We start from the raw sequence: 24,855 nt of genomic DNA on the forward strand, positions 1-24,855 counted from the left end.
GTAAGCTCGGATTTGCTGTGTAAAGTGAAATTTGTGGGGGAAGGAGATTTAATGTGACGTGCCTTAATGTAATCCTCTGTGATTTTGGGGGTGTAAGCACATGCTTGTTATGGTTCTGCCACTGAGCAGCAAAAAGTTTTGCTAAATGTGTCACCAGTTCCACACAAAAAGAGCTAGTGCTTTTATACATCCATATGTCATCTTTTTATTCAGCCTCCTTTTCTCACTGGTATTACTATTTACCTTAAAATGGGAAAATATGATGAGCTGGGAGTAGTTTAGAGGACTGGAGATGCCCTGAAAAAACTAGTGGCTTTTCCAGGATTAATTTTGTTAGATTATAGGAATAAATCTGCATTGCAATTAGTACAAAACAACTTTTTATGTGAACAGGTCATAAATAGTCAACTAAATATCCTGAAAAGTCAGTGCTTGTTATAGAGTGCCAAGTTGTTGCTTGCAGCAGCATTTGATAGTAAAGAAATGAAGTATCTGCATTGTAAAACCATTATTTACTCTAAGAAGGCAATAAAAGTTTCGGCAACACAATGGTTTTGGGTTTTTTTGCAAGACTGTTAAAAACAAACAGCAAATAATAAAGACTAAAACATACAGTAGTAAAGCTCTGAGAATGATAAATTGCACAAGTTGGGAGGTAATCCCTGCTTTTGTGTGTGTCTTATTAACATCATTTTCATCTGCCTCCTGCCTTCCTTCCATGTCCTCACTGAACTTCCCCACTGGCTGGGATCCTCCTCTGCATGAGCATCAGCAGCTAAATTTGAACATTGATTTCTTCAGAGCTCTGGGCTTACCCCAGCTGTTCTTTCTGATGGTTTGGGTTAGTGCCTGAGGAGAAAGACAACTCTGAATTCTATTGCAGTTTGGGCATTAAAACCCAAAGCGGTTTTGAGAAGTTTTTAAAATGGCCAAGACTTCCAAAAGGATTTTGGATGATTGACTTGATGTACATGTGTTAAATGCTTCTGGAAATCAAGCTGCTTTAATATTCCTTCAAGGTGTACCTAGTGCAAAAGTCCTTATCTCTCAACATGTATTTTATCAAATGTGTTTTGACTAGGAGGGATGTATAGTTTTTGGCTGTGAGAAGGCAGGTGCTCTATTTAGGACTGCAGAATCCCTTACAGCTTGCTGCTCCCTTTTTAAAATCTTTTTTCCTTTTGCTTCTTCCTTCCATAAAAGCTTTGTCCTTTCACCTTTCCTTATCTGAAAGCCTGCACCAAATAAATGGAACTTAACGTGTTGGGATAAACAACTATGGGAATGTGGGACAGAATAAAAACACCATGGGTGAAAAATTATTCGTTCTTTAGTTCTTGATGTCATGCTAGTGATAAATATTTAAAAGCCTTTCTTATTTACTTTTAACAGGTTCTTACAAAGTGTTTGAGGCCACTTGCTAGGTTTTTTTTTCTTTAAGACACTTGTAGAGAGGTTGTGAAAACCACATTATTATGAGCATCAACAGGCAGGAATAAAGAGATGCGCCACTCTGGATAGCAACAGCCATAAGTGAATGCTGACAGGGGATAATTGTTTACAGCAGGATATCAGTTTCCATGTTTATTTACATGTTTTCATTGCAGGTAAAGACAGTGAATGCAATTACTTTTTTTTTCCCCTAAACTGTTGGTTTTTACTGCATGTGATTGGTAAGTTATTGCTGTTTTTCCTCAGTACAGGTGTTGAAGCTGTGCTGAATTTCACACAGTATTTTTCTGCAATCCCATTTTTCTGCTAGAAACAGTCACAGATCCCAGCTGTGTCTTTTTGCTTAACTTTATTTTTCCTGGTAAAATATTTTCAATGAGGACTTAATTTTTTGGTCAGTTAGAACTCCCTTGGGAGAGAAGTGAACATGTCCCTGGGGATTTATTTTTCTAATGTTAGAAATGTTTATGTTCCTAATGTTAGAAATCCATGTTACTTTTTTAGTTGTTTATGGAATTTACAATGACTGAAGTTTGTAGCAGAAATGAGGTGGAAATATGTGTATTTGTGTTTGATTGTATTATTTCTAAGCTTTTATCAGAGCAGAAGATGTTTGTTCTGTAGGTCTCAGCTGACCTCTGAAGTCAGCAAGTTTCTTCTTCATTATTGCACCTTGAGAAAATGAACTGGGTTTGGATCAAGTTATTTTCATGTGGTCCTTAAAAAACCTAAAAATATTCTGTATGTTCAGCATTCCCAGTTCAGATGTTGTGAAGAATAAACATAGAAATGTGATTAATGTGGCATTAACTACCTACATTTGCACATCAGCAGGGATGCATTCTACACCTGTTACTTGTTACAGGAATTCTATTAGTTTGGGACCACTTCACTATAATGGTTTTTTTCAATAAATACGATTTTGCTAATTCGTGTAAGATTTGAGTGAAAATCCTACCTTATTTTCATAAAAACCCAAGGGTAAGAGGCACAGTTTGTTAAATTGTTGGCCAGTTCTGTACTGGTGGATGTTTTCAGAGTTACTAGAGGTAACTTGCCTGTCTCTGTCAAAAGGACCTGCTAAAAAGATTTTTGCAGGATCATGTTAATAAACCTGAGGCAAACCATCTTCTGCATGATGGTATGATGGTAGCTGGTAGAAATTTATCATGTCTAATTCATGGCTCAGCATAAATTCCCTGCTTATTTCTGACTTACACTAAATTTTAGTTGAAGGCTCATTTGGGGACTCCATAGCAACCACTAGCAGTTAAAGTGAGAACTGTAAATTGTGAACTGCAGAGACAAAAGAGCTGTGGATTTTGTTTGGGTGGCTTTCTTGTGTTTTTGGGTTTTTTGTTTGTTTGTTTTTAATTATTTTTTTAAGGAGGAATAGTATATTTCACAATTCATGTGTCTTTAATTTTTTTCTTCATCTGAGGAATGAGGTCAAAATTCCCATTTCAGAATTTTCCAATTGTAGTTCTACAAACCCATTAGTCCTTGCTAGTAAGTGTAAGAATGCATGGAATTAAGAGTATTTTTAAGGTTTCTATTGAGCAAATGAATTTGATGCAGTGCTGCTTCGTCAGCTTCACTTCATTTTTTGTTGATTTAATCATTTTGGACGGTCCTCAAACACTACTTAACACCCTTTCCTTCTGAGTTTTGTCTCTGTAAATGTCTCTTTGTGGGAATTCCCAAAAGTGACTGGGTTTGACTATTCAGAGATGGACATTGTGCAGTGCTGTGGTGGAAAAGGTTAAAACATAAGTATTGAGATAATGCTCTTCACTTTTCCTGACACAGTCCCTGTGTGAAGCTGTTCATAACCAGGCCAGATTTCAGATGTTGAGCAAAATATTAAAGTTCTTGTGTCCTACAGAAAAGTCAAATCTGTCACCAAAGTGTGAGTCACTGAAACTGGTTAATTTTATCTGTGCTCTACTTTGATTGAAGCTGGCAACACTTGGAGTATTGCCTCTCTCATTTAACTCCAAATCCAGCTGCTCTTATTTTTGCTGTTTTGCTGATTATATTAGCTTTAATTAGGCAATATTGTCAAGTGGAATTTATTTGGTCTGAAAGCCTGCAACTCCTGCTTTTCCTGGCTCTGCCATATTTCACTTGTGGCCTTTACAGTAGGAGCTGGCTGACAAGCCAGTTAATCAACACAAGAGATGTTTTCTCTTCAATTTTCCAGGAAAGGTTTAATGGGAGATACTTTAATGAAGCCTGGTTTAACTAAGACCTCATTAATTTTACAGGGGTATCACAGTACACTTCTCTGAAGTGTTACATGTGATCTAGAGGACAATTCATTACTATGAATGATTATTTTCTTTGTCTGAGTTTGTTTAGCTGCCAACTGTATCAAGTCTCCAAGTAAAAGTGTAATTAATGAGCAGAAGTATATTAATGAGGTTCTGTTATTTATCCTCAACCCTGATGTTAAACAGTCTAGTTTGCAAAAAGTTCAACATCAATACTTGGATGGGAATGAGAGTCCCAAAATCCTATAGAGGTGAGTGATTTGGATTTTCAGGAGGGAAAAGTGGAATCATGGATGGTGTAGTCCATCCCTTTACTGCAACACAGCTTCAGTTATATTTGTGTTAACTTTTAAGACCTGTAGGACATGTGTGCCAAGGGCCTCCCTTGATAGACTCATGCACATCTCTCTGCCTTGGTGAGAGTATATGAGAATATATATTCTTATATATTCTTGTTCTTTAGTGGTCATCTCACTGAAATTCTTTTTCTTCATGTCTCACCTAAGCTTTTCTTCCTAAAGAATAGAAGTATTATTTCTTTTTGTTGTTGTGTTTGGTTTTGTAGGATTTTTTGCAACACCCTTCTTTTTAAACCTGATGGCTACCAACATTTCTCTTCATGGGCTTCTCTAAAAACCCCCATCAACCATCCACCAAAAATACCCCTCAATTCCTTCTTCTCTCCAAGTCTCATTATTTAAGCTTTTTTTGTAATTTTTTTTTATCCATCCTAGAAGATTTTCGTCAACCAATGTATTTTTGTCCTAGAGAATGGTGGCTAAAATTAGGCCCTCAGATGCTGAGGTCAGCTTGTAACATTTGTTTATATAACATGAGTTGCTGCCTTCATTGTACTAAAGAAGATAGTAACCTCTGGAGACAAGGAGAAAGGGAGGAAAAGGGAATTGTGCAACTACAAAGTTTTCAGAATGGGCTGCATTGGGATGTTGGCTGAGTTATTTTTAGTGTCAGGGTTTGTGACTATGTGGCTGTGAAAGCAAATGTGTGTGTGCTGTTGAATTTCTCTGTGCTCCATTCTGCTTTAGGTAAATCTGTTTTAAAACTTGCATTTTTCTTTCTTTCAGGAAAGACTATTGCATTAGGTGAGTTGACAGGGCAGAGAGGGTTTTATGGTTTTCCCTTCCAGTGCATAGGGAGATCTCCTGGATGAGTTTACTACTTTATTGTAGTAAATTATTATTTATAGTATTATGGTAAATACCTGAAGTGACAGCTCAAAGTAACAAATGAGGAATAAAAACCTAGAGCAAGGCTATGATAGTACTGGGTTTCAGATGATGGTAATTAATTGTATTTTCACACCAGCAGCACATCCCTGGCAGGGGAGCAGATTAATTTATGTTATCCTGTGGTAGCCACCACCATTATTTAGATGCAAGTAATTTGAAAACAAGTCTGTGCTCTCTTTAATTGGTGTTAGAGACAGTCGTTGAAGTTTGTGGAGCTTGGCAGGCGCTTGGGTGGTGCTGAGTTTTCCCAAAGATCCATGAGGGCTCTGAGAGGCTGCACAGAGCAGGGCCCCACGCAGGAGGGTCAGTGGAGAAGTGAAACATTTTTGTTACAGCTTCTTTAAAGTTTTTTCTTAATCTAATAAAATCAGTTCCCAAAGGCTTTCAAAGGTTGCCTTACTGTGGAGACCTGGGAGCTTGATGAGTTGTTGTCTTTTTGAGTACAAATTTAAAAAAAACCTAAAAATCAACAACCCCAAAGCCCCCCTTGGTGTTTTCAGACACTGCCCTGAGGTTTCTGCTTGTCCTGTGAGAATTAACCACTGCCAAAAACTTTGTTCAGTTGTTCTAAAAGGAAGGACTGAAACTGTTCAGAGTAGTTATTTGCAATGTTAGACATGTTGGATAATTTGGGGATTCTTACTAGAAAGGTGTCAAGGGAGTAGATCGTCTTTTTTAATAGCATGGGATACTGTTTGCTTCCTCCCCTTTTCTTGTTTGGAATAAAAACGTTTTCACAAATTACACTGAGATGGGGTGACAAAAAAAGGGTATGAAAATGACTCCATTGTCAATTAATGGAAGAAGAATGGGTCTGTGGAGCAAAAGTACATAGGACCCAAAATCTGTCTTTGTCCCAACACAAATGCACTGTTGTTCTATGAATGGACAGAAGACAAGATGAGCTTTTTGTTCCACTGATCTATTGATTTCTTTTTTTTATTTATTTCAGCTATTAGGGCTAGTGCTCTCAAGGGCTGCTGAGTGATTATATGGGCAACATATCCATGATTTATTTAATGATTTTTTTTTTCTTATGTTCTTTCCATTTTAGCCCTTACCAGTTGGCATTGTGTGGCTTGTTGTTAATTGCTTTTAACTACCTTCCATTCAGGGCAAAAGAGGAAGGTGTAGAGATGTTACAGTATATTTTTAGAGACAGAAATGTTTAGAAACATTTTTGGCTGCTGTTCCTTAGATGTGCAGATCTGAACTAAACTTGTTTGACTCAAACTGATTAAAGTTTTAGTCATTTAAACTTATATTATGGCAATAAATATTGACATAATATATGCTAAGCACACAACTGTTTATAACACTTTGCTGTCTATTTTAGAAGTGTGTTAAAAGTACAGGGAAGTGTGTGAAGCTGCCTTCTTGTTTTCAAGATATGCATGCACATAAGTACTGGGTGGAGCTTTATTGATTTTAAAATAAAGCAGGGTGATTGCCTGGGCAATTTTTAATTATTTTTAATTTTGAAAAGCAGGGATTATAAACTGTTAGAATGGCAACAAAGTGCTAGACTTCTGTAAGTGCAGTTCTAATTTAATACTCCCCTAATCCCATATTCGGGTGGATGTTTAATACACCCTTGAATTACCAGGTTTTGGAATGATCAGGACTTATACAGCCTATAGTATAGTTACTAATTCCAGCCCATTTGCTGCCAAACTTGTTTTTTAATGTGAAGGTGTTTATAAAGCAAAGTTTCCAAACATCTGGCATTAAGAGAAAACTGAAGTGTTGATGTTTCAGCTCAAAGACTTTGGGGATACATAATGTTAAACAGTCTGTTTTCCTAAACATGCAAGTAGACATTTGTGTACCTTAAATGGCAGTAATTCAGATGGAAGCATAATGGTGAACGTGTTCTGCCCAACTAAAAGAATAGTGTTGGGCAGTTTTACAGAGCCAGGAGCTTAATGGCTGCAAAGCTGCATGAGGAATGACTGCTACAAAATCTCCCACTATAATTTCATTTTTTTCAGCTTTGTGTGATAAAAATGAACTTATTTGACAAGAATTCCAGGATTAGAAGTTTAATATTTGTTTATAATTAAGGAGACAGAGTTTAATAACGTAAGGAGGAGTTTGAAAACAAGTCAATGTCAAAAAGAACATGTTGAAAGGATACAATTATTTTTACTGTATTGTGTCCTCAGGCAGTTATTGTTTCCTGCAAAACAGCTTAACAAAAATTCAGTACATCTCTGTCTAGCCATGTTTTCAGTGTCTTATTCCTACATTTGTTTAGTGTCCCTATTCTTGTATTCTTTCATCAATTTCTTTTATTTAGCATGGTCTCAGAGGGAGTGCATTGAAGCCCTGGGGCTCTCTCAGTTCAGTGTTTTTTCTGACAGCTAATGTAGCTGCAGCCTGGTTTTCAGTTTGGAGTGTTAAGGCAGAGAAGAGAAGAAAAGAAAACCAAACATGTCCTGGTCTCTAGGGAGGCCTTAGAGGCCCTTCCAGTGCCTAAAGGGCTCCAAGAGAACTGGAGAGGGACTTGGGACAAGGGATGGAGGGACTGGACACAGGGAATGGCTTCCCACTGCCAGAGGGGGGGGTTACTTGAGATATTGGAAGAAGTTCTTTACCGTGAGGGTGCTGTCAGATTGCCCAGTGCAGCTGTGGCTGCCCCTGGATCCCTGGCAGTGCCCAAGGCCAGGCTGGACGGGGCTTGGAGCAACCTGAGACAGGTGAAGGTGTCCCTGCCCATGGCAGGGGGTGGAATGAGCTGAGCTTTGAGGTTGCTTCCAACACAAACCATTCCATAGCCCTGTGATTGCAAGATGATGGGAAGCTGGTGGGGGCTGTGGTGGCAGTTCACATTCTGCTTCTTGCAGCATTGGGGCTCTTGCCTCTCACAGATGTTTGGGCTGGAGGTGGATGTGGTCCCACTTCACTTCCCAGTTTTCCAGCCTGGGACACCACGAGCCATCTCTTCAGGGGTGGCAAAACGGTGATGCTGTTGCACCACAGGCTTTGTCTGTTCTGAGCCTGCTGCAGGGATGGCTGCAGTTCAGGCCTGTGGCTTGAGCTCCACGTGCCGGGATGGTCCCAGGGTGGTCGGATGCTCTCCTGCTGAGAGGGGACTCCTGGGAGAACACAGAGGCTTTGTTTACAAATTCCCCTCTCCCAGCAAACAAAGCAGGCTTGTTTAACAAACACTCGACAAACAAAACCGACCTAAAATTAGAATGCTTGTTTCATGAATGAAAACTCACTATGAAAATGAACATTTTTAGGGACAATAGAAGAAACTTCTCCTAAAGCGCACGTGTTTTGATGGTCCAGAATTTTCGTACAGATACTTGTTGATCCTTTGTGCAGATAGCTGTTGCTTTGGTTGCTGTTAAGGTTTAAGGTCTAACATATGCTTGGAACACTGGTAAAGTGAGCCTTTTTATTTATTTATTCAGTTTTTAATCTGCAGATGTAAGGGAGACAAGTGGGTTTAGATTTTTTGGCAGAGGTGCATTACTCTACCCTTGTAATACAAATTGTAGACACTGAAAGACTGAGATTTATCACTGCCTTTTTTCCTCCTTCAGATTTTTAGTCTGAATAACATCTTTGTGTGTGCATTAAGGATACATTACCACGAATTTCACAATATTACTTATTTAAGATCCTGCAAAAATGAAGATTGCACTTACGAACTTGACTGTGCTGTTGTCTACCTTTGTCCTACAACTTTACTCTTTTTCTTCTATCCTAAAATTACTGTTAACATCTATTTGCATTTACGTGCCGCTGGTTTTGAGGTTGTTTCTTCAGTACTGGGCTGTGTCCATTTCAGTGTTAAATGACTAAAGATAAATTACTTGGCTTTTACTAAATTTTTTATTGCTGGTCTTAAAAAAACTTGTCTAGTGTACCATGTATTGGTAGAAAGCCTTGAAGTTAAAAACCTTGTACTGTTCTGAATTACTGATTTCAGAATATTATTTCTTGTTCTTAGATGTATGAAAGCAACTAGAAATGAAAAGAGCTAGACTGACAAATTTTAGTGACCTTGTTTTTCAACATGATCTAATTGCATAAAGTTTGAAAACCCCACATAGCATATCTTAATCTAAAGCCAACATCATGCATCTGAATTCTTAATTAGGGGTGTATTTCAACTTGTGAGTATCAGTGTTTCACAACTGGCAAAGCTGTCAATTAGTCTGTTATTTATTATGTCTTGAAATATTCCACAGGCTGAGTCGGTAGCTGGGCATGAGAAGCATGAAATTATTTATTCAGTATAAGGCTACCCTCGCCCAGACTTCCTTGGGAAGGTCTTATTTTCTTGCCCTCAGAGTCTGGATGGATTTTTGGCAAGTTCTGTGTGGTTTTGGCTGGGTTTTTTGGAACCCTGTTGGAGGCTGGAGCAGGACATTGGGGAAGTCCAGGACAGGAGTTCCCAGTGGTGTGTGATGGTCTGGGCAGTCACACAGGGAGAGCTGAGCTGGAAAAGGGGCTCTGAGTGGGGTGAAGGGTTGAGTTTTAGAGAAACTGGGAGAAGGGAAGGTTTGGGGCTCTGGGGAAAACTCTCTGAAGAGAGTCAGAGACACTGGGAAAGCTTGGACACTGATAGACACTGGGAAAAAGGGCTTGTAAGTAACCACAGAACACAATAGCTCTGAAGGTAGACATGCAGGCAAAGAAGAGTCAAAAATGTCAGAAATCCAGAGAAACTGGGCAGGAAGAAAAGCAGGTTTCCATGTGCCTGTTGGTGCACAGGTCTGAGCAACTTTGTCCAGGAGCTGGGGATGTGCAGTTGTATTAAGTTGCAAGAGCAATGTGTGTGTTGTGCATGGATAAAATGAGTAAATGGAGACTTCATAGGTACCTGAAAAGAAGATATATAGAATATACCTGCTTTCTTCTTGTTGTCCTTTAGGATTGTTGCTTTAGAAGGTGAGAAAAACCAGTTTGAAGTGAGTTTTATGTCACAAAATAATTTCTTGTCGTTATTGCAAAAGATGAAGAAACTAATTTACATTGGTTCACTGTTTGGCACATCATAACCACAGCCAATGCTTTTATAAAATGAAAATAAAAGATTGTGTACTCTGCCCTGACACCCATTTCTATCATGCTGGTGCTTTAATTCTGTTGAATTTTAATTTTCTGCTTCTCACTGTGCAGTTGTACAGAAAAAAAGAATTAAAGCGTGCTCACTTTCATTTAAATTCTCTCAATTTAATTTTGTTTATCTATTTTTTCTATTAAGTAAACACGGTGTGTGGTGTTTTTACTTTGATAACTACATAGCAGAAGCCTCTTTGACAGGGAATTAATTTAGTTTTCGTGTGGCATATGTCCATAAGCTACAGATGAAAGCTGTTCTTTTAGATGTGACTCCAGCTAGAGAGGTATTAATGAATGTTTCAAGCTATTTGATATCAGTGTGACAATATTGTGTCTGGAAGGATAAAGCGTGGCTATGATCTATTAGGCTGTGCATATTTTTCCTGTGATTATTTCACCTTACATAAAATATAAGAAAACAAACTTTAACTTTTAATTTCATACATTTAATTTAATGAACTCAAAAAATACTGTCAGTTTATGGCAATCCTTCAAGAGAAAGATATGGGATCCACATGATTGAAACACTCACTTCTTTTTCTTGGGGTGTTTTTTTTTTTTTTTTGTTTCTCTTCTTTTGCTTCTCCCAGCTGCCAAAATAAACTCCTTTTGAGCTAGACCTAAGTCAACAGAGTTGGTGTGTCTCTAATGAAGAATTCCTCTCGAGGCCCCCACTTGGGTTTTATCTTTTTGTCATAGTTCTTTTTAATCTCCCTTTCCAAGTTTAATGCTAGGGTCTCCTTAAGAATTTCTGCTGCAGATTCAAAGTAAACAAGGTCAATTTCAGTAATCATATGATTTTTATTCCCCCAAACTCTTTGATTTTTTTGCAGTAAAAAGGAAATTCATATTATATTTTTTTCTGTAATATAATTAAAAATATGAAGTTGTTGAAAAAATTGGCTAAAATTCAAGTAAATTAATAGCCTTCAAATGTACAAGCTTAACTCTTCTTTATTATTGTTTCCCACTTAAGTTTCTCAAATTGTGCTGGTTTTTTTAGCATTCTTGAGTAGCCTCTATATGGACAAGACAGACACTGGCTTCCAGCTCCAGAACAACTGTGTGGTTCCATCTTTAATTAGCTTGTTCCCAACTGAATTTTAAATGGCAATTTCCAGTAAATGTTAGCTGATTTTATATATTTTATTTACAATCACAGAATCATTTTTGCTGTAAAATGTTTTGAACACACAACCCTTTGAGTTCATAGGGGATCTCAGTCTCTCAATGTGCACCAGTACGCTTTGAATTAGAAACATTCCTTGGAATTTCAGTCTCGTGTGGATGTCGCTGTTCTGCCAGTTTAGTGTCACTGATACTAAATATTAAGCATGTGAGAAAGATAAAATGGCAATATTTGAAGCTATGGAAAGTTTTTGTATTCTTAATAATGTTCTTAATAGTCTAATGTTCTTAATATTCTGGTGGCAGTCTCTGGAATTCCATCCAGTAGAGTTTTCCTGTAAGTACCATCTCATATCAGTATCTCCTTTTTTTTGTGTACATCAAACACAAAGTTTATGTAACAGCACTGAAAGCCAATCTTGGTTTCAGTAGTCTGTTTTAATAAAATGCACAGATTAGGAGATATAAACAAGAAAAAAAGAGAAAGGAACCTTGAGAAATGTAAAGAAGGCAAAATAGACACATCATAGTTTGGTGGTGTAAAATTACTTAGAAAATACGCTTGAAAAGTGGTCCTAATTTTCTGTAAGCTCCATACCTGTAGTATTTCTCTTTGTTTCTCATTTTCAAGAGTTGTCTTCAAACTTGTCTGTCGTTTGGATATTATTATTTCAGCTTTGGATAAACAGTCACCCTGGGGCAGTCCAGAATCCATAAATTTGCTGTTGCTGTCATCAAAGGTCTGGAACCAGGGTACAATAGCAATTTCAGGGTAAATAATGCACTTTATTGATCTTGAAGGAACCTTTTTGTAATGGTACTGTTGGCTCTGCAGTGTGAAACACCATCTCCAGGGCAAATTCAGCCTGGTAGGTTTAATCTAAACAGTGAATGCTACTGAAATCTTAAGAATCACAAATGTAGAATTTGTATGTATATATCTGTCCATCTTTCTTGCTGAGAGTAGGAGGTATGGAGTGGGAATAGGCACAGATATTTCATGTCCTGTGTCTGAGTTTGGAGATGTTATCTTACACTGGACACCCACTGGCTTGAGTAAATCTCTTAAGTGCAAAGAATAGGAATATAAAGGATTGACAACTGCCCCCCTGCAAATCTTTAAATTAAATTTTCCTAAGTATTCATGTAAATATGCGTGTGTCTATCTAGTCATCAAATTTTTATGATGTAATTCCTGAACATACACTTTTTTTTTTTTCCTCTTTTGTGCAATCCTGATCATGGCTTTATTGCAGACACAGTGGCTTCGATATGGTGACTTTATCTAAAGAGAATGGCTTTAGTTGATTAGATCAAAAGGAAAACTCTCATTTACTGCTCTTTATAAATGAGAAAGGACAATCCCTTAGCAAGAAGTCTTGGAGGAGAGAGCAGTGCTTGAAAGTGGCTGTGAGAGGATGACCAGGGCTGTGTCTTATCTTTAGCTCTGGACAATTGCATCCCAAGCTGATAAGGCAGAGATGATGCAGCAGCCCTCTCTGAGGCTCTCAACCGTACTAATTAGTGCTGACTTTAAAACTTGAAACCAGAATTATCTCATTGATTCATACGGTGGTGTTGGAGAGGAGAACCGTCGGAGTGTGGTCATGGATGTGCTTTATCTCAAGCAGTGCTTTGTTGGCTTCTTGGATCCTATGGATGGCATGTTTAGATATTAATGTGCAGCAGGTCATAGCTTGAAGCTCAACATAAACACCCAGAGCCTCCCTTGGCATGTTCTATTCAGTCAGGGGAGGGAAAGATAACATTGGCATAAAAAAGGAGGAAGAGGAGCTGCATAGACTTGAAGACTAAGGGGGAAAAGAAAAAAAAAATCAAAATGTGTCCCAAATGTTCCCTTTCCGCCTCAGAGGAAAGCAATTTTTTCTCTCGCAGCCCATGAGCCTTTTCAGACACCTGTTGGCTGTTTCCCAGTATCAAAAACAAGCTAGAAAGTGTTGAATATTTCAGATAATTTCTATGAAAGAGGACAAGGGGAAAGCAGCTATTTGGAGTGTGCACTAAGCTACAAAGATAGCAGAATCCTAAAAATTTAGGGGATTGCTAGGAATAGCATGTGTTGGGAAAACAGAGAAACAGTAAAAGTTTCTGAAGGTATTTTGAGGGGAAGGGGGAATATTTCTTTAAAAGTACTTCTTTGCAGAGCACCCTAGGCAAATAAAGGACTGAGATTTACCTTAAATCTCAGTGAAATTTAAGATAAACTTAATTTAATTCCACTTTTGTAGTGGGTTAAGAGCATGTAGGCAGTTAATGGCCAAATAATTACATGATAATTGTAGGATATTGAATGTGAAACTTGGCTGCTTTCCTTTTTGACTTGTACTCATTGTCTTAATCTGTTTTACGCTTACCTGAAATACTTTATTTACCTGAGGGACACTATAAAAACCTCCTGAAATGCTTTTTTTTTTTTATATTTAGTGAAGTACATCCAAGTATGAACATATAGTCAGTATTTGTAGGAAATTATTTTGTTTGACATGTAGAAACAAGTGTCAGAAGTATTTTTGCTTTGGGTTTATCATTAGTTATTTCTCTTAATACATTACACGGACTTGGGAAATAAACAAAAAAGAGGTGCAAGTTGGTAAATTATATACAAATTTGCTTTGGACAGTCAGTTTAAACATCATTAAGGAATATTTAGAAAGACAATTAAAAGAAGTAATGACATTATTAACTGATCTAGATAAGGGTTGGAACTAGATGACCTTAAAGGTCCTTTCCAGCCCAAACCATTCTCTGAGTCCATATTTCTGTTGGAAATAGAACATCAAATTATATTTACATTTCACTTACAGGAAACCAAAGAATATGAGAGAAGGGTGGGTGTTTGCTCTGAGTTTCCATGTTTGATGTGTCTTGGGAAGCACCTTACAGCTCCCTGGCTGCCTGTAAAATTCCCTTAACATAGATTTTGTGCCTGTGCTGATGTAATTAAATGAGAATAAACATGTCTTTCTGAAGAGCAAGGGCTGGCACTCCATGTACTTGAGTTCTGTGAGTTACCAAATAGATTTTGGTTATTATTCATAACATCATTTAAGGATTACAACACATTATTCTTTAATGAAACAGAAAGGTGGCTAAGCTCTCAAGAATGCAACTCTGGGATCCTAAAAGTATGGAGTCCATAATTATTTCAAAGTTTGCAGCTTGGACAAGAGCAGCTTGTTTGATCCTGGCACTGGAGTTTCAGGCAGCCGGGTGAAATCCAAGTTGTTAATTGAGTGACCCAGTGATGTAACTCCTCTTTGGTGTATACTTTGCTGTAAGCTCAGTAGTTTTTGGTGGTAAAGGTGAAGTCTCCAGCCGTCCCTCCTGGGTAAACAGAGCTGCTTGCTTCATTCTCTGCCTATTGCTTATGGGGTTTTGTTTGTTTAAGAAGATGCTTAAAACAGTGACTGCGAGGTGGGAGTGAATTTGTGCAGGTAGTTTTGGGGCAAGGGGGTTTTTTGTTGTTTTTCTGAAGTCTTTTTGGCCTTGCACAGCTGGAGGCCATGTGAGAGTCTGGAAGAACAGAAGGGTTAGGATGTGCAGTTCTTTGTCCGGGCTGGCATGGCCATCCCGGGAAAACATGGCAGGTCGAGTTACTGGCCAAGGGCTCTCCTGGGGATCCATAAACTCTATTTCTGTTTATGTAATGAAATCAGGGAGCAGGGGTCTGCTGCAGCACTCTGCTGAGAGGATTCCAGGGGGTTGTCTTTCAGGGGAAAGGCTGAATTCAATAAAGCCGAGGTTGGCTGCACGGGCAGCGCTGCCCAGCTCTAATGGGTCCCTGTTGGCAATTTGGGGTGGCTTTGTTTGTGTAGCCAGAGCACTTCTTTTTAAGCAGCTGGCTGGAAATGGAGATGAAGGCAGTCTTAATTCACTTTTAATAAAAGATCAATGGTTTTATTTTGAAAAAATAGAATACAGATGTAAACTGTACCTGATAAAAGAATTAAATGTGAGTTTAACCTTCCTATTTTGTTTTTTCAGTGCTACTGGTGCTCGACCTTCATTTTTGAGACTATTGTTTTTCCTGGTAGTTTTACATTTTAAGATTTACTTAGACTACAAAAACAAACTCTGCTGGTGTTTTTCATCTCAAGTGCTTACCAAATCCCTCAGATTTTGCAAAATATTTAAAAAGTAATCTCCAGACTAAAGTCTCATTAAAACCTGTGCCCTTCCTGTGGAATAAAAGTTCAGAGAAGTTCTGGCTGATTGTAATTCGAAAACTGTAAAACAAAAACCATCATGGTGTGAAGTATTAATTTAGGCTCGGCAGTCTCTCTGTAAAATTTATTTCCAGAAGCTTCCAATTAAAATACAGCATGTCTAATTGTATAAGGGAAAGCACCTTGAAGGCTCTCTCTTTTATATGATATAGGAGGAAAAATGGCCCAACCATTAGTGACAATAAAACATCTTGCAGTAAAAACATCATTTTTTATTAAAAACCAGTCACATTTATGTTGCAATGAGTTGACTTGGTAGAAAGAACCATGTGCTCAGGAATTTCTTAGCCGTACTAATTTTCAGTATTGTTTTTTAGTCAAGCCATTCGATAGATTAGTCAGATATTTATCTTTTTGTATGTTTATCTAATCTTTTTGTATCTTTAATCTAATTTGTATCTTTAATCTAATTTGTACCTTTATTATGCATTGGGCTGTTACACTCCTTGCTCCATGCAATTTAAATGGTTTCCCCGCCGTGGCTCTTTCCCCTCTTTCAAAGAAGAAATAGCAAAATTGGAAAAAGGATGGGTTGACTGGGGTGGTTAAAGGTATGGAATACCTTACCTCATGGTGCTGTAAAAAATTTAATTCCCTTCAGTCTGATGGAGGAATCACAGAATGGTTTGGGCTGGAGAGGACCTTAGAGATCACCCAGTCCCACCCCCTGCCATGGGCAAGGACACCTTCCACTCGACCATTTTTTTCCTAATTCCCAAAAACATTTCCAAAAACCCACATTTTATGTCTCAGATATTTCTTGGCAAAATGTAGATGCAGAGAGAGAAATATGTGCAGTTGTTTGATATTGACAGAATTCATTTCATCAGCAGGTGGTATTGGATTTGAGAAGCTGAAACCTGAGACAGTGCTTAGGGATGGTCTGTAAGATGATACTTTTTGTTGAAAATCTTGTAGTTGAATATTCCCAAGATGGTCTGGACAACTTAAACAGTTCTACTGTGCAAGAGCTTGTGTATAATGAGATAAGAGAAAGCAAAATATTTTCAGTTGTGAACTCTTACCGTAGACAGAATCACTTCTGAAATGAATACTGATTTAATCGGAAGCCAAAGAGAAATGATTTTCAAAATCAGTTTTGCAAATCTGATTAAGTTCTACTGTTATAAATCCCTCTGCAGCACTTCCCTTTAGGAGATCCCCTTTTTATTTTGGATTTATGTTGGGTGTATACTGTAAATCAGTATTAAGAATAAGGAGGAATATAAATAGTATGCTCAGAGGCAATTTATTTAGATGATGTAATCATTTCAGAATGAGTAATGAAATTTGAACATTTTTCTTGAAGTACAGATGCTCGTGTACATGAGGCATAGTCTGTGTGGGTTCTCAGGTTTAGATGTTTTTGCAGTCCAGGAATAACGGGAGAGTGGAAAAAGGTAGGAAGTGGATTCATAGTGGTTTATTTTCATATTGAGGTTTTAAATATTCTGAAGAAAGTAAGTAAATTGAGAGTGTGTGCTTATGGAAAGGGTGGGGGGAGGCAAAAGCCCTTAGAAATCATTTAATTTGATTTAATAAAGTCCTGTGGGTTCCCTTTTTAATTCTGTCAATATAGACATAGTGCAAATGCTGTTCATTGGGAAGCTCACCTGGGTACATCCTGTGTTCCCCCTTCCTCTGTGGAGTGAGTCATGGAATGTGGGTTTGACCAGCAGTGTAAATAAAACACCTTTACAGGAGAACTATCTTACTTCTGGGGTGTTTGGAAACACTTCTGGGAAGGGAGGATATCAAAGAGAATCAAGGGCTTCTTTCGTTTTTGCCTCTAATTCCACTGAGTGTCCTGGGTCAGTGATGTGTCATCCCCGCAGCCTCCTGTGCCTTCAGGGAAGTTTATGAACAAGTTCCTAAATTGGGGGGTAAGAAAACATCTAAAGGAAGTCAGAACTATTTTTTCCCTTTCCTCTCCGAATTACGATATTTTGATGCCCAAAATAAATATTGAATCTACAGTGATGGGTTGGATAATCAATTTTTCCCTTTGCTGTGCTGCTCAGTCCTAAAGAAGGGTTCTTCTAATTATAACCAAACCAGTAATGCTGCAATGCAGTTAATTTTATACATCCCATTTTATGACAGACTGTAATGTTACAGAAGTAAGTGGGAAATGTAGGAATAGGGCTGCATAGTGATTTTCATGTGTGGGATTCACAAATGTGATAAATTTCAAGATGTGGGAGCAGGGTCTTCTAGGGAAACTGAGTGTCAGGGCTGTCTTTTCTTACAACCATGAGTTAAGCTCATGCTACTAGGAAAGATTAATTTGCCACTTGTATTTTCTGTGCTTAAGCAACAGCTCTGAAAGACAGTTCCTTGGCTATTTCTGCCTTCTTGGCCAGTTGAGAAAATGTCTTTAAATCAACAAGTAATTATGTTCTAATTTTTTTAAAATATGACTGAAAAGGCATATTTTTTCCCCAAGTCCTTAAACTGTTTCATCTGAGTAATGATGATTAAAAGTGTTCTCTAAACACTACCTTCACACAGCTTTCAACTATTTCTGTTTAGCGAGCATAACATTTCAAAGTGGTTTATTTAAAAATGTCACTTCCATCCTCTGGCTTTAGAGGGTTTTCTGGGGTCTTGAGGTTTAAGTTTCTAAATGGAATTGGAGGAATATTGTTTTAATTCAATACAAAATTTTGCCTTTAATTAAAAAAAAAAGCCAACAAAACCAAAAGTGGTAGTTCCAAGTCAATCCCAATTGTTTTTCAAATGAGAAAATAAATCATACAGACCTTTTCAGAAAAGTACCTCAGGTATTTGACAAGGTTCAACATGAAACTTGGTTATTTTTATCTCTTTTACATGGACAGTGATGACTTTTTATCAGAGATAATTCTTGTATTTCCTTCTCAACAATTTACTGTTGCTGGGAAATATATTTTAAAAAGTTAATTTTTCCATAAATATGAAGAGTTGAACAGTAAGAGTATAAAAAGAATTGGGAATTCCTGGTGGTTCTGATTCTCCAAAACTGGGTGTTACTGCATAAGGGTGTCCCTAAAGGAATGTCTTCATCTCTAGGCTGCAGTCACAGGAATTTTGTATTGTCCCTTCCCAAACAGTTGCTCAGCCTCATGTTAGGCTTCTTTGCCTTTTATCAGAGCAGATACTGGGCAGTAAATCAGCTTCATCTCAAGATGATAATCTTAATTATCCATTTAATGTAATTGATGTGAAGGACTCTTAATGGCACCAACTGCAGTGTGACTTCTGATAATGCCCAGTCTTTTAATTTTTAATTTGTATCCTGAAATTTTTTCATTCTCTTTACTGTATGGCTGTTTTTCAAGCTGAGATGTGTAATGAATTTGCAAGTTAAAAATTAATTTGCTGTTGCCACCATATGGCTCTGAACATTGAGAGTGTATGGGTTGCATGAGTAATGGCTCAAAGATAAAATTTTGACTTAAGTTATAGGCCGCTGAATAATCTTATTTTAAATCAAATGAACATCTGATTAGGGGAGGTTATTATTGCTGAGGTGGTGACTTTCTGTGTAGCTGGAGGGAAAATAATTAAGGCTGTTTAGTTTCTGGGAATGTCTGCAAAGAATATCTTCTTAATAAATCAGCAAAAAAAATTGGTAGAATTTTACCAATCATTACCTGTAAGCTAATCCAGGAAAAGCTCCATGAATTAAAGTGTTACTATTTAAGCAGCAATGAACGAAATGCTCCATCACTAATGTAATAAAAATAGCCTCCTGCTTACTGTTCAGTGGGGTTTTTATTAGATTTTTTTTTTTTTTTTGGTCTCCTTTATTTGCTAGAATTACCAACACTTGAGATGAGCTGCTTTTGGAGGTGCTGAGTTTTTTAGTGTTGGCCCCAACCCAGCAGAACTCCAGAGGATAACTTAAATACAGAGTTCCAGTGAGCAAAGCCAAAACTTTCCTAGTTCATCTTGGATATCGTGGAAGTGTGTTATGTTAATTTTACATTTTCATCACGTGCCAAGGTTGAGTTTGTGCTCCTGAGATGGTGCTGAAATGACTAAAGCCTGTGATTTCACTGAACACTCATTTGGTGTAGATTAGATTAAAAACTATTCCTTGCTCTTTGGAAAATCAAATTGTAGCCAGAGTGTTCTTGTGCAACTGATATGACTGCTCTCTTTTTGGGTTTTTTTTCCATCTTTTCCCCTTCCCAGGGTCAGTACAGGCCCTCTGACCTGCTGTGTCCAGAGACCTACGTGTGGACACCCATTGAGCAATGCCTGCCCTTGCTCGAGCACTCCAAATACTCCCGCTTCAACCAGGATGGAAAAGCAGGTAAGGTTACAAGGAACGATGTGTCTGTAATTTGTCTGTCTTTTTATAACTGCTGCTTTTATATCTGCTGCTGAAGCAGTATGGAAATCTTGCCTGTAAAGGATGAAAAGGGTACAATCCACAACTCCTGCAGCAAACACTAGTAAAAGAGAATTTTATCTTTTAAGCAATGCACGTTTTAAGTACATTCTGTCCTGTAGACTATAAGTAGTTCAAAATTAACACATATTGCTGCCTTTCAGATTATTTTCAAATTATATTTGCTATTCTGGGCATGAACAAAACCAGTCAAATAATTGTTCCTCACTTACATTTCAGTTGGGTGAATGCATAAAGGAATTAAGTTGGAATCAATACAGGAAAGTGGAAGAACTGGAGAAGCTTAAAAGCGTCAGGTGCTTTTGTTAAGAAACAAAGTGTCAGATTTAGTTTAACAATCAGTTAAACATTCAGTTTAACAGTCATTGGATGTGAAGAACACAATAAACAGCAGAAGCACCTTAAACATCTTGACATAGTTTTACACATTGTGTAAAATAGGTACTTAGTGATTTACCAGGATTGACTGGTTGAAAATATTACTGACCAGAACACAATGCAGTGATGCTAATGTAAAACAAGGCAATCAAATGGAAAAAAAAAAAACATGTATTTGCTTTAGTTACTGACTCTCTGGGAGCTGTGTTAGAGGATGCTTGGTGTTGTGCTTGGGGGGAAAGGGAATAACTTTTGTTATTAATTACGACTTGTTGAATATCCTCCTCTTGAAGTTTTCTTTCTCCTGTGAGTAACAAATGAGTGTGGCTGTGATACTATTCAGAGATGTGTGGTATTATTCAGCTCAAGAGCATGTAACACTGTGGTCTGTTTCTAGACACCAAAGCACAGATTTACCTGAGTCTCAGTAGTCTTCAGCAGCTACTTCTTTCTTTTTACTCTTTTTACTTTTTGCTTTATTTTTCCTTTTTGATCCTTTTACTTTTTACTGTAGTTTAGTAGGACTCCCTAGGCAGTTAACTGTTTGAAGGGCAGGATGTAGGTAAATTAAAGGAATTTGAAAAGACTGCTTAAGCAGGACTGTGGAGTTCTGGAAATGCTGTTGAGTTCCTTGCTTTTCCTCACCTTGTGGCTGTTACTTGGTTGCTCAACAGGAACACTACTACTACTACTACTACTACTACTACTACTACTACTACTACTACTACTACTACTACTACTACTACTACTACTACTACTACTACTACTACTACTACTACTACTACTACTACTACTACTACTACTACTACTACTACTACTACTACTACTACTACTACTACTACTACTACTACTACTACTACTACTACTACTACTACTAGTAGTAGTAGTATAAGAACTACAAATGAGAAAATAAGAACTACAAAGCAAGGTTCAAGTAAATACATCATTCTTAGATTGATGAGGGGAAATTCGAAAAAAATTACAAAAGTAGAAGGAAGAAGGGAATGGTTTTGGAGGCCAGTGGTATTTGGGATACTCTTGGTATTCAGAAAGGAGAGTGCTAAACTGGTGCCTGTGAAGGTGTTAACCCCGTGCAAGCAGAGGGGCAGCATCTTCTGGATGGTGTGAAATCCCTGTGGCATAGCAGGCATTTGGAAACCACAGGAAACAAAGCTTTGAGTCATTATCAGCACAGAATATCTCGCTCCAGACACTGCTGGAACTGTGACTTGTGTCCTGTGGTTTAAGGAAATTAAAACATAGCTGCACATTGAGATGCTCTGGGCCTGCTGGGAGCTTGTAGGCATCGGGGGTTTGAGTTGCTGCTCAAAGGAAGCCATTTCTCACCAGTGAAATCAGTTCCCTTCCTCATTCTTTATGTTCTCCAACAGTCACTAATACGAGTTTAATGACGTTACAGTGAATTTTAAACAGCAATACAAATGATGGTGTGCTTTATTCCTCTTGAATCAGCTTTCTGTAGCACTGTCCATAATTATGTTGGTTAAGTAGGGCATGATTTATCAGGAGTGGGACTTCCAACGTTGAAACCAAGAGCAATAACCAGATCCAATAAACAATTGGGAGAAATGATGTGACTTTCATTGCTGCCTGGGGCAGTGAAGCAGTCACTGGCAATGGTCATCTTCTAATACTGTGTGTAATGTCAGAAAATTTCAGAAATATCATTTCATACTAACTTTTTCATAATTAGTATGAGACATAACTCATGGGTTCATAATTTTCCTGAGTTTTTGAACGTGCTTTCCTTCCTTTAGAAAAAAAAAAATCTAAAAATTTATTAGGTAAATTTACCCATTTCCAGTTCAGGAGAGTGTGTTATGTGCTTTGACCTTTCAAACCTCTGTAATATGGAAAGGATTTTTGAGTATTCATACACATTACATTGCAGAGCTCCTTCCTAATTAAGATTTATTTTTACTTTTCTGGAATAAAAATAAAAAGATGCTCATAAAAAGTGGGTTGGTTTTTTTCTTAAGTGTAAGAAAATATTTATTTATATAACTCATGTCTTGAAACAGATCCTTCATTTTTGTTGTCTGTTCACTTTGAAAAATGTAGACGACCTGGCATCATCTTATAAATGAGAGAGATTTATGAAGATTCTGATATTACTAACCAGTGGCCAGGCATTTATTCAGAACTAAGTAAGTAGTTAGTGAGGTGGTGCACTAACAGAGGGTTTGAATACTGATGCAATCTGGAAATGGAGATAGTGCTAAACTTCATTTCATGGCCATTAGCTGTAAGTACAGATGGAGATATGCTAAAGAAAGACAAAGTTAATTAAAAGGTTGCTCTGCAGTCAGTGACTTTGATAACACATCAAGCTGATGAGCAGAAGTCAGTCACATGATAGCATTTGCTGAAATATTCCTGGGCACTCATTAGCTTCCTCCTCCCAAACTGCTCCTCAGGGTTTTACTCCATTGGTAACTTCACTAGCAGCCTTACCCATGAAACAAGAGCAGTATGGAAAGAATTATAAATAATTTACTGATATCCTGGCAATATTCTTATCCTTCCAGTTTCTATTTTCTAGACTAACTCAGTGGCATGTCTTCTCTCTTTCTAACATCTCTTGAGGTTTTCGGTTTGTTGCTTCTGGGAGAAGTCTGTGAAAAATGTCTTCATGAAGCAAAATTTTTATGAAAATCTACTTTTGGGATGGTAATTAAGTTAGTGAGGAACTTCAAATCTTTCTGTCAGTGCTGGACTGCCAAGACCTTTAAAAAGAAACTTCAGATGAGGACAGATACAATCCCAGTCTAAGAGTGGTGGCTTCAAAACCTTCATAGTTACATGACTGTGTCACATAATTCGGGGTGTACATGGTGCCAGCCAGGGCGAACATGGGGCTGTTACCCAAGTGAAAAAGCTTTATCCAAACTTTTAGGCGTGGCCCACAGCAATCCCAGTGGTGGAAGCTGCTTCCCACCTTCCTGTGTCTGTAGAAGCTGTGTGAGCAGAGCTTTAGAGCTGCACTTCAAAAGGACTTCAGTGCTTTTTCTGTCTTAACCATTTCATTTGCTGAAGTTGATAAATTGGCTAAGCTAATACACATCTGTTCAACTTCCTGCAGATCTAATAATAGAGTGAAATCAAAATGGCATCGAATGGAATACATTAATTAAAATGAAAGTATTTTCTTCAGTGTTGAAAAATTGCACATAACAAAGGCATAACAGAGGCTCCTCTGCCTTTGCTTTGTGTGTTCTTGGAGACAAGACACTCTTTGCTCCAGAGGGTATGGTTAACACAAACCATGATGGATGCAAAAGGGTGGGATAAAGAGAGAGAGAGGCACTTCTGGGTTTCCTGGTCAATTATAGTAGTAGACTAAATTATAGTCTATTAATAGACTAAATAGTATTAGACTAAACTGACCCTTTTGTAAACATCACTGTGAAGGAGAGTTTCAAAGAGAGGGATCTAAGGAAGTATCTTAGGTGTCTTTCGGAGTTTATGGAGAAATCTTTTGCAGTATGAGAGTTGTAGGAGAAATTAAGAATATGGAGACACAAAGCAGTTTCCTTCAAAAGAAATAAATTTGTCTGGGATAAGATCCTATAGTCAGAGGTAGAACTTTGCTGCCTGCAGGTGCTAGGAATGAAGATGGAGTGAAGTAGTGTGTGGGAAGCTTTAAAAGTGGGGATCTCTGATGTGATCAGGGTTTGGGCAGCTGGCAGAGATGTGGATGGAAGACAGGGAAAGAATTTTGCAGTAGTTCATGGAGGTAGAACAAGGAGAAGGAGGACTTGACAAGAGCAAGCTGTAGAAATAAGTGGTGGTAGGATTCAAACTTGAGCATCTTGGTAGATATTTGTAGCAGTGAATAAGAGGCTGTTATTTGGATACACCGTCTAAAGAGATTACAAAGCCAAATGATTCAGCAACCACCTTCCACTCTTTGTTCTTGCTGCAGAGCAGACTTTGCATCTGCCACCTCTGCACAGCAGAAAAGGCCTTTCTTCTTCCAGCAGAGTGGAAGTCCTTAGAATAACTCAGGCTTCAGACTGTTTCCAGCTGGTGTGAGCCTAAGTGATGATAGGCAATGGAATCCAGAGGAGATGGTTTGTCTGTTCTGGGCTTTCCAGTGATCAGGCTGTGGCTGCCCAGGAGCTGGGCAAGGCTGTGCTTGCACAAAGGACAGATGTAGAAATCCAAAAAGCCTTTAAAATTGCCTCGTGCTCACATGTAAGCCTTAACCATCAGAATAAAGCAAAACATAGACCCAAAACAACACTAAAATCAGTGCCTGAGCTTCCCTTCTCGGGAGAAAGTCCTGGGACACTACACAAAGCTATGGAGAGGTCAGAAAACTCTCCCTTCACACTCACAAGAATCACACTAAAAAACCCATTCCATGTAACACCTCATAGCAGATCACTAGTTTTTGACTTACTGAACTAAAGAAAATTACTTCAGATTTCCAGTCTTTCTCTGTGGTAATCCTATAACTTTTTATTACAAGCTTTTACCAGATTTTTTTAAACTTATAGGAATATAAGCTGAAAAAACTGTTTCTTTAGAAATACATCTTTCTATATATTTTTTATCTATGCTGCTGCTCATAGTAAGCTAGAGTAGTAAAATGCAAACAACAATCCCAGTATTTAACAACT

General features: G+C 37.9%; 1 protein-coding gene across 1 annotated transcript in view; it reads left to right on the forward strand.

Annotated features, from left to right (window-relative positions):
- The window catches only part of ATE1 (arginyltransferase 1), a 70,152-nt gene that overhangs the window by 31,429 nt on the left and 13,868 nt on the right, over positions 1–24,855 (forward strand). Inside the window, exon 12 of the mRNA XM_017746810.1 lies at positions 19,612–19,732. Within this exon, the coding sequence (XP_017602299.1) occupies positions 19,612–19,732 (121 nt within the window). The remainder of the gene's footprint in view (positions 1–19,611; positions 19,733–24,855) is intronic.

The sequence above is a fragment of the Corvus brachyrhynchos genome, unplaced genomic scaffold, assembly GCF_000691975.1.
Source record: "Corvus brachyrhynchos isolate BGI_N302 unplaced genomic scaffold, ASM69197v1 scaffold319, whole genome shotgun sequence".
NCBI classification, from domain to species: Eukaryota; Metazoa; Chordata; class Aves; order Passeriformes; family Corvidae; genus Corvus; species Corvus brachyrhynchos.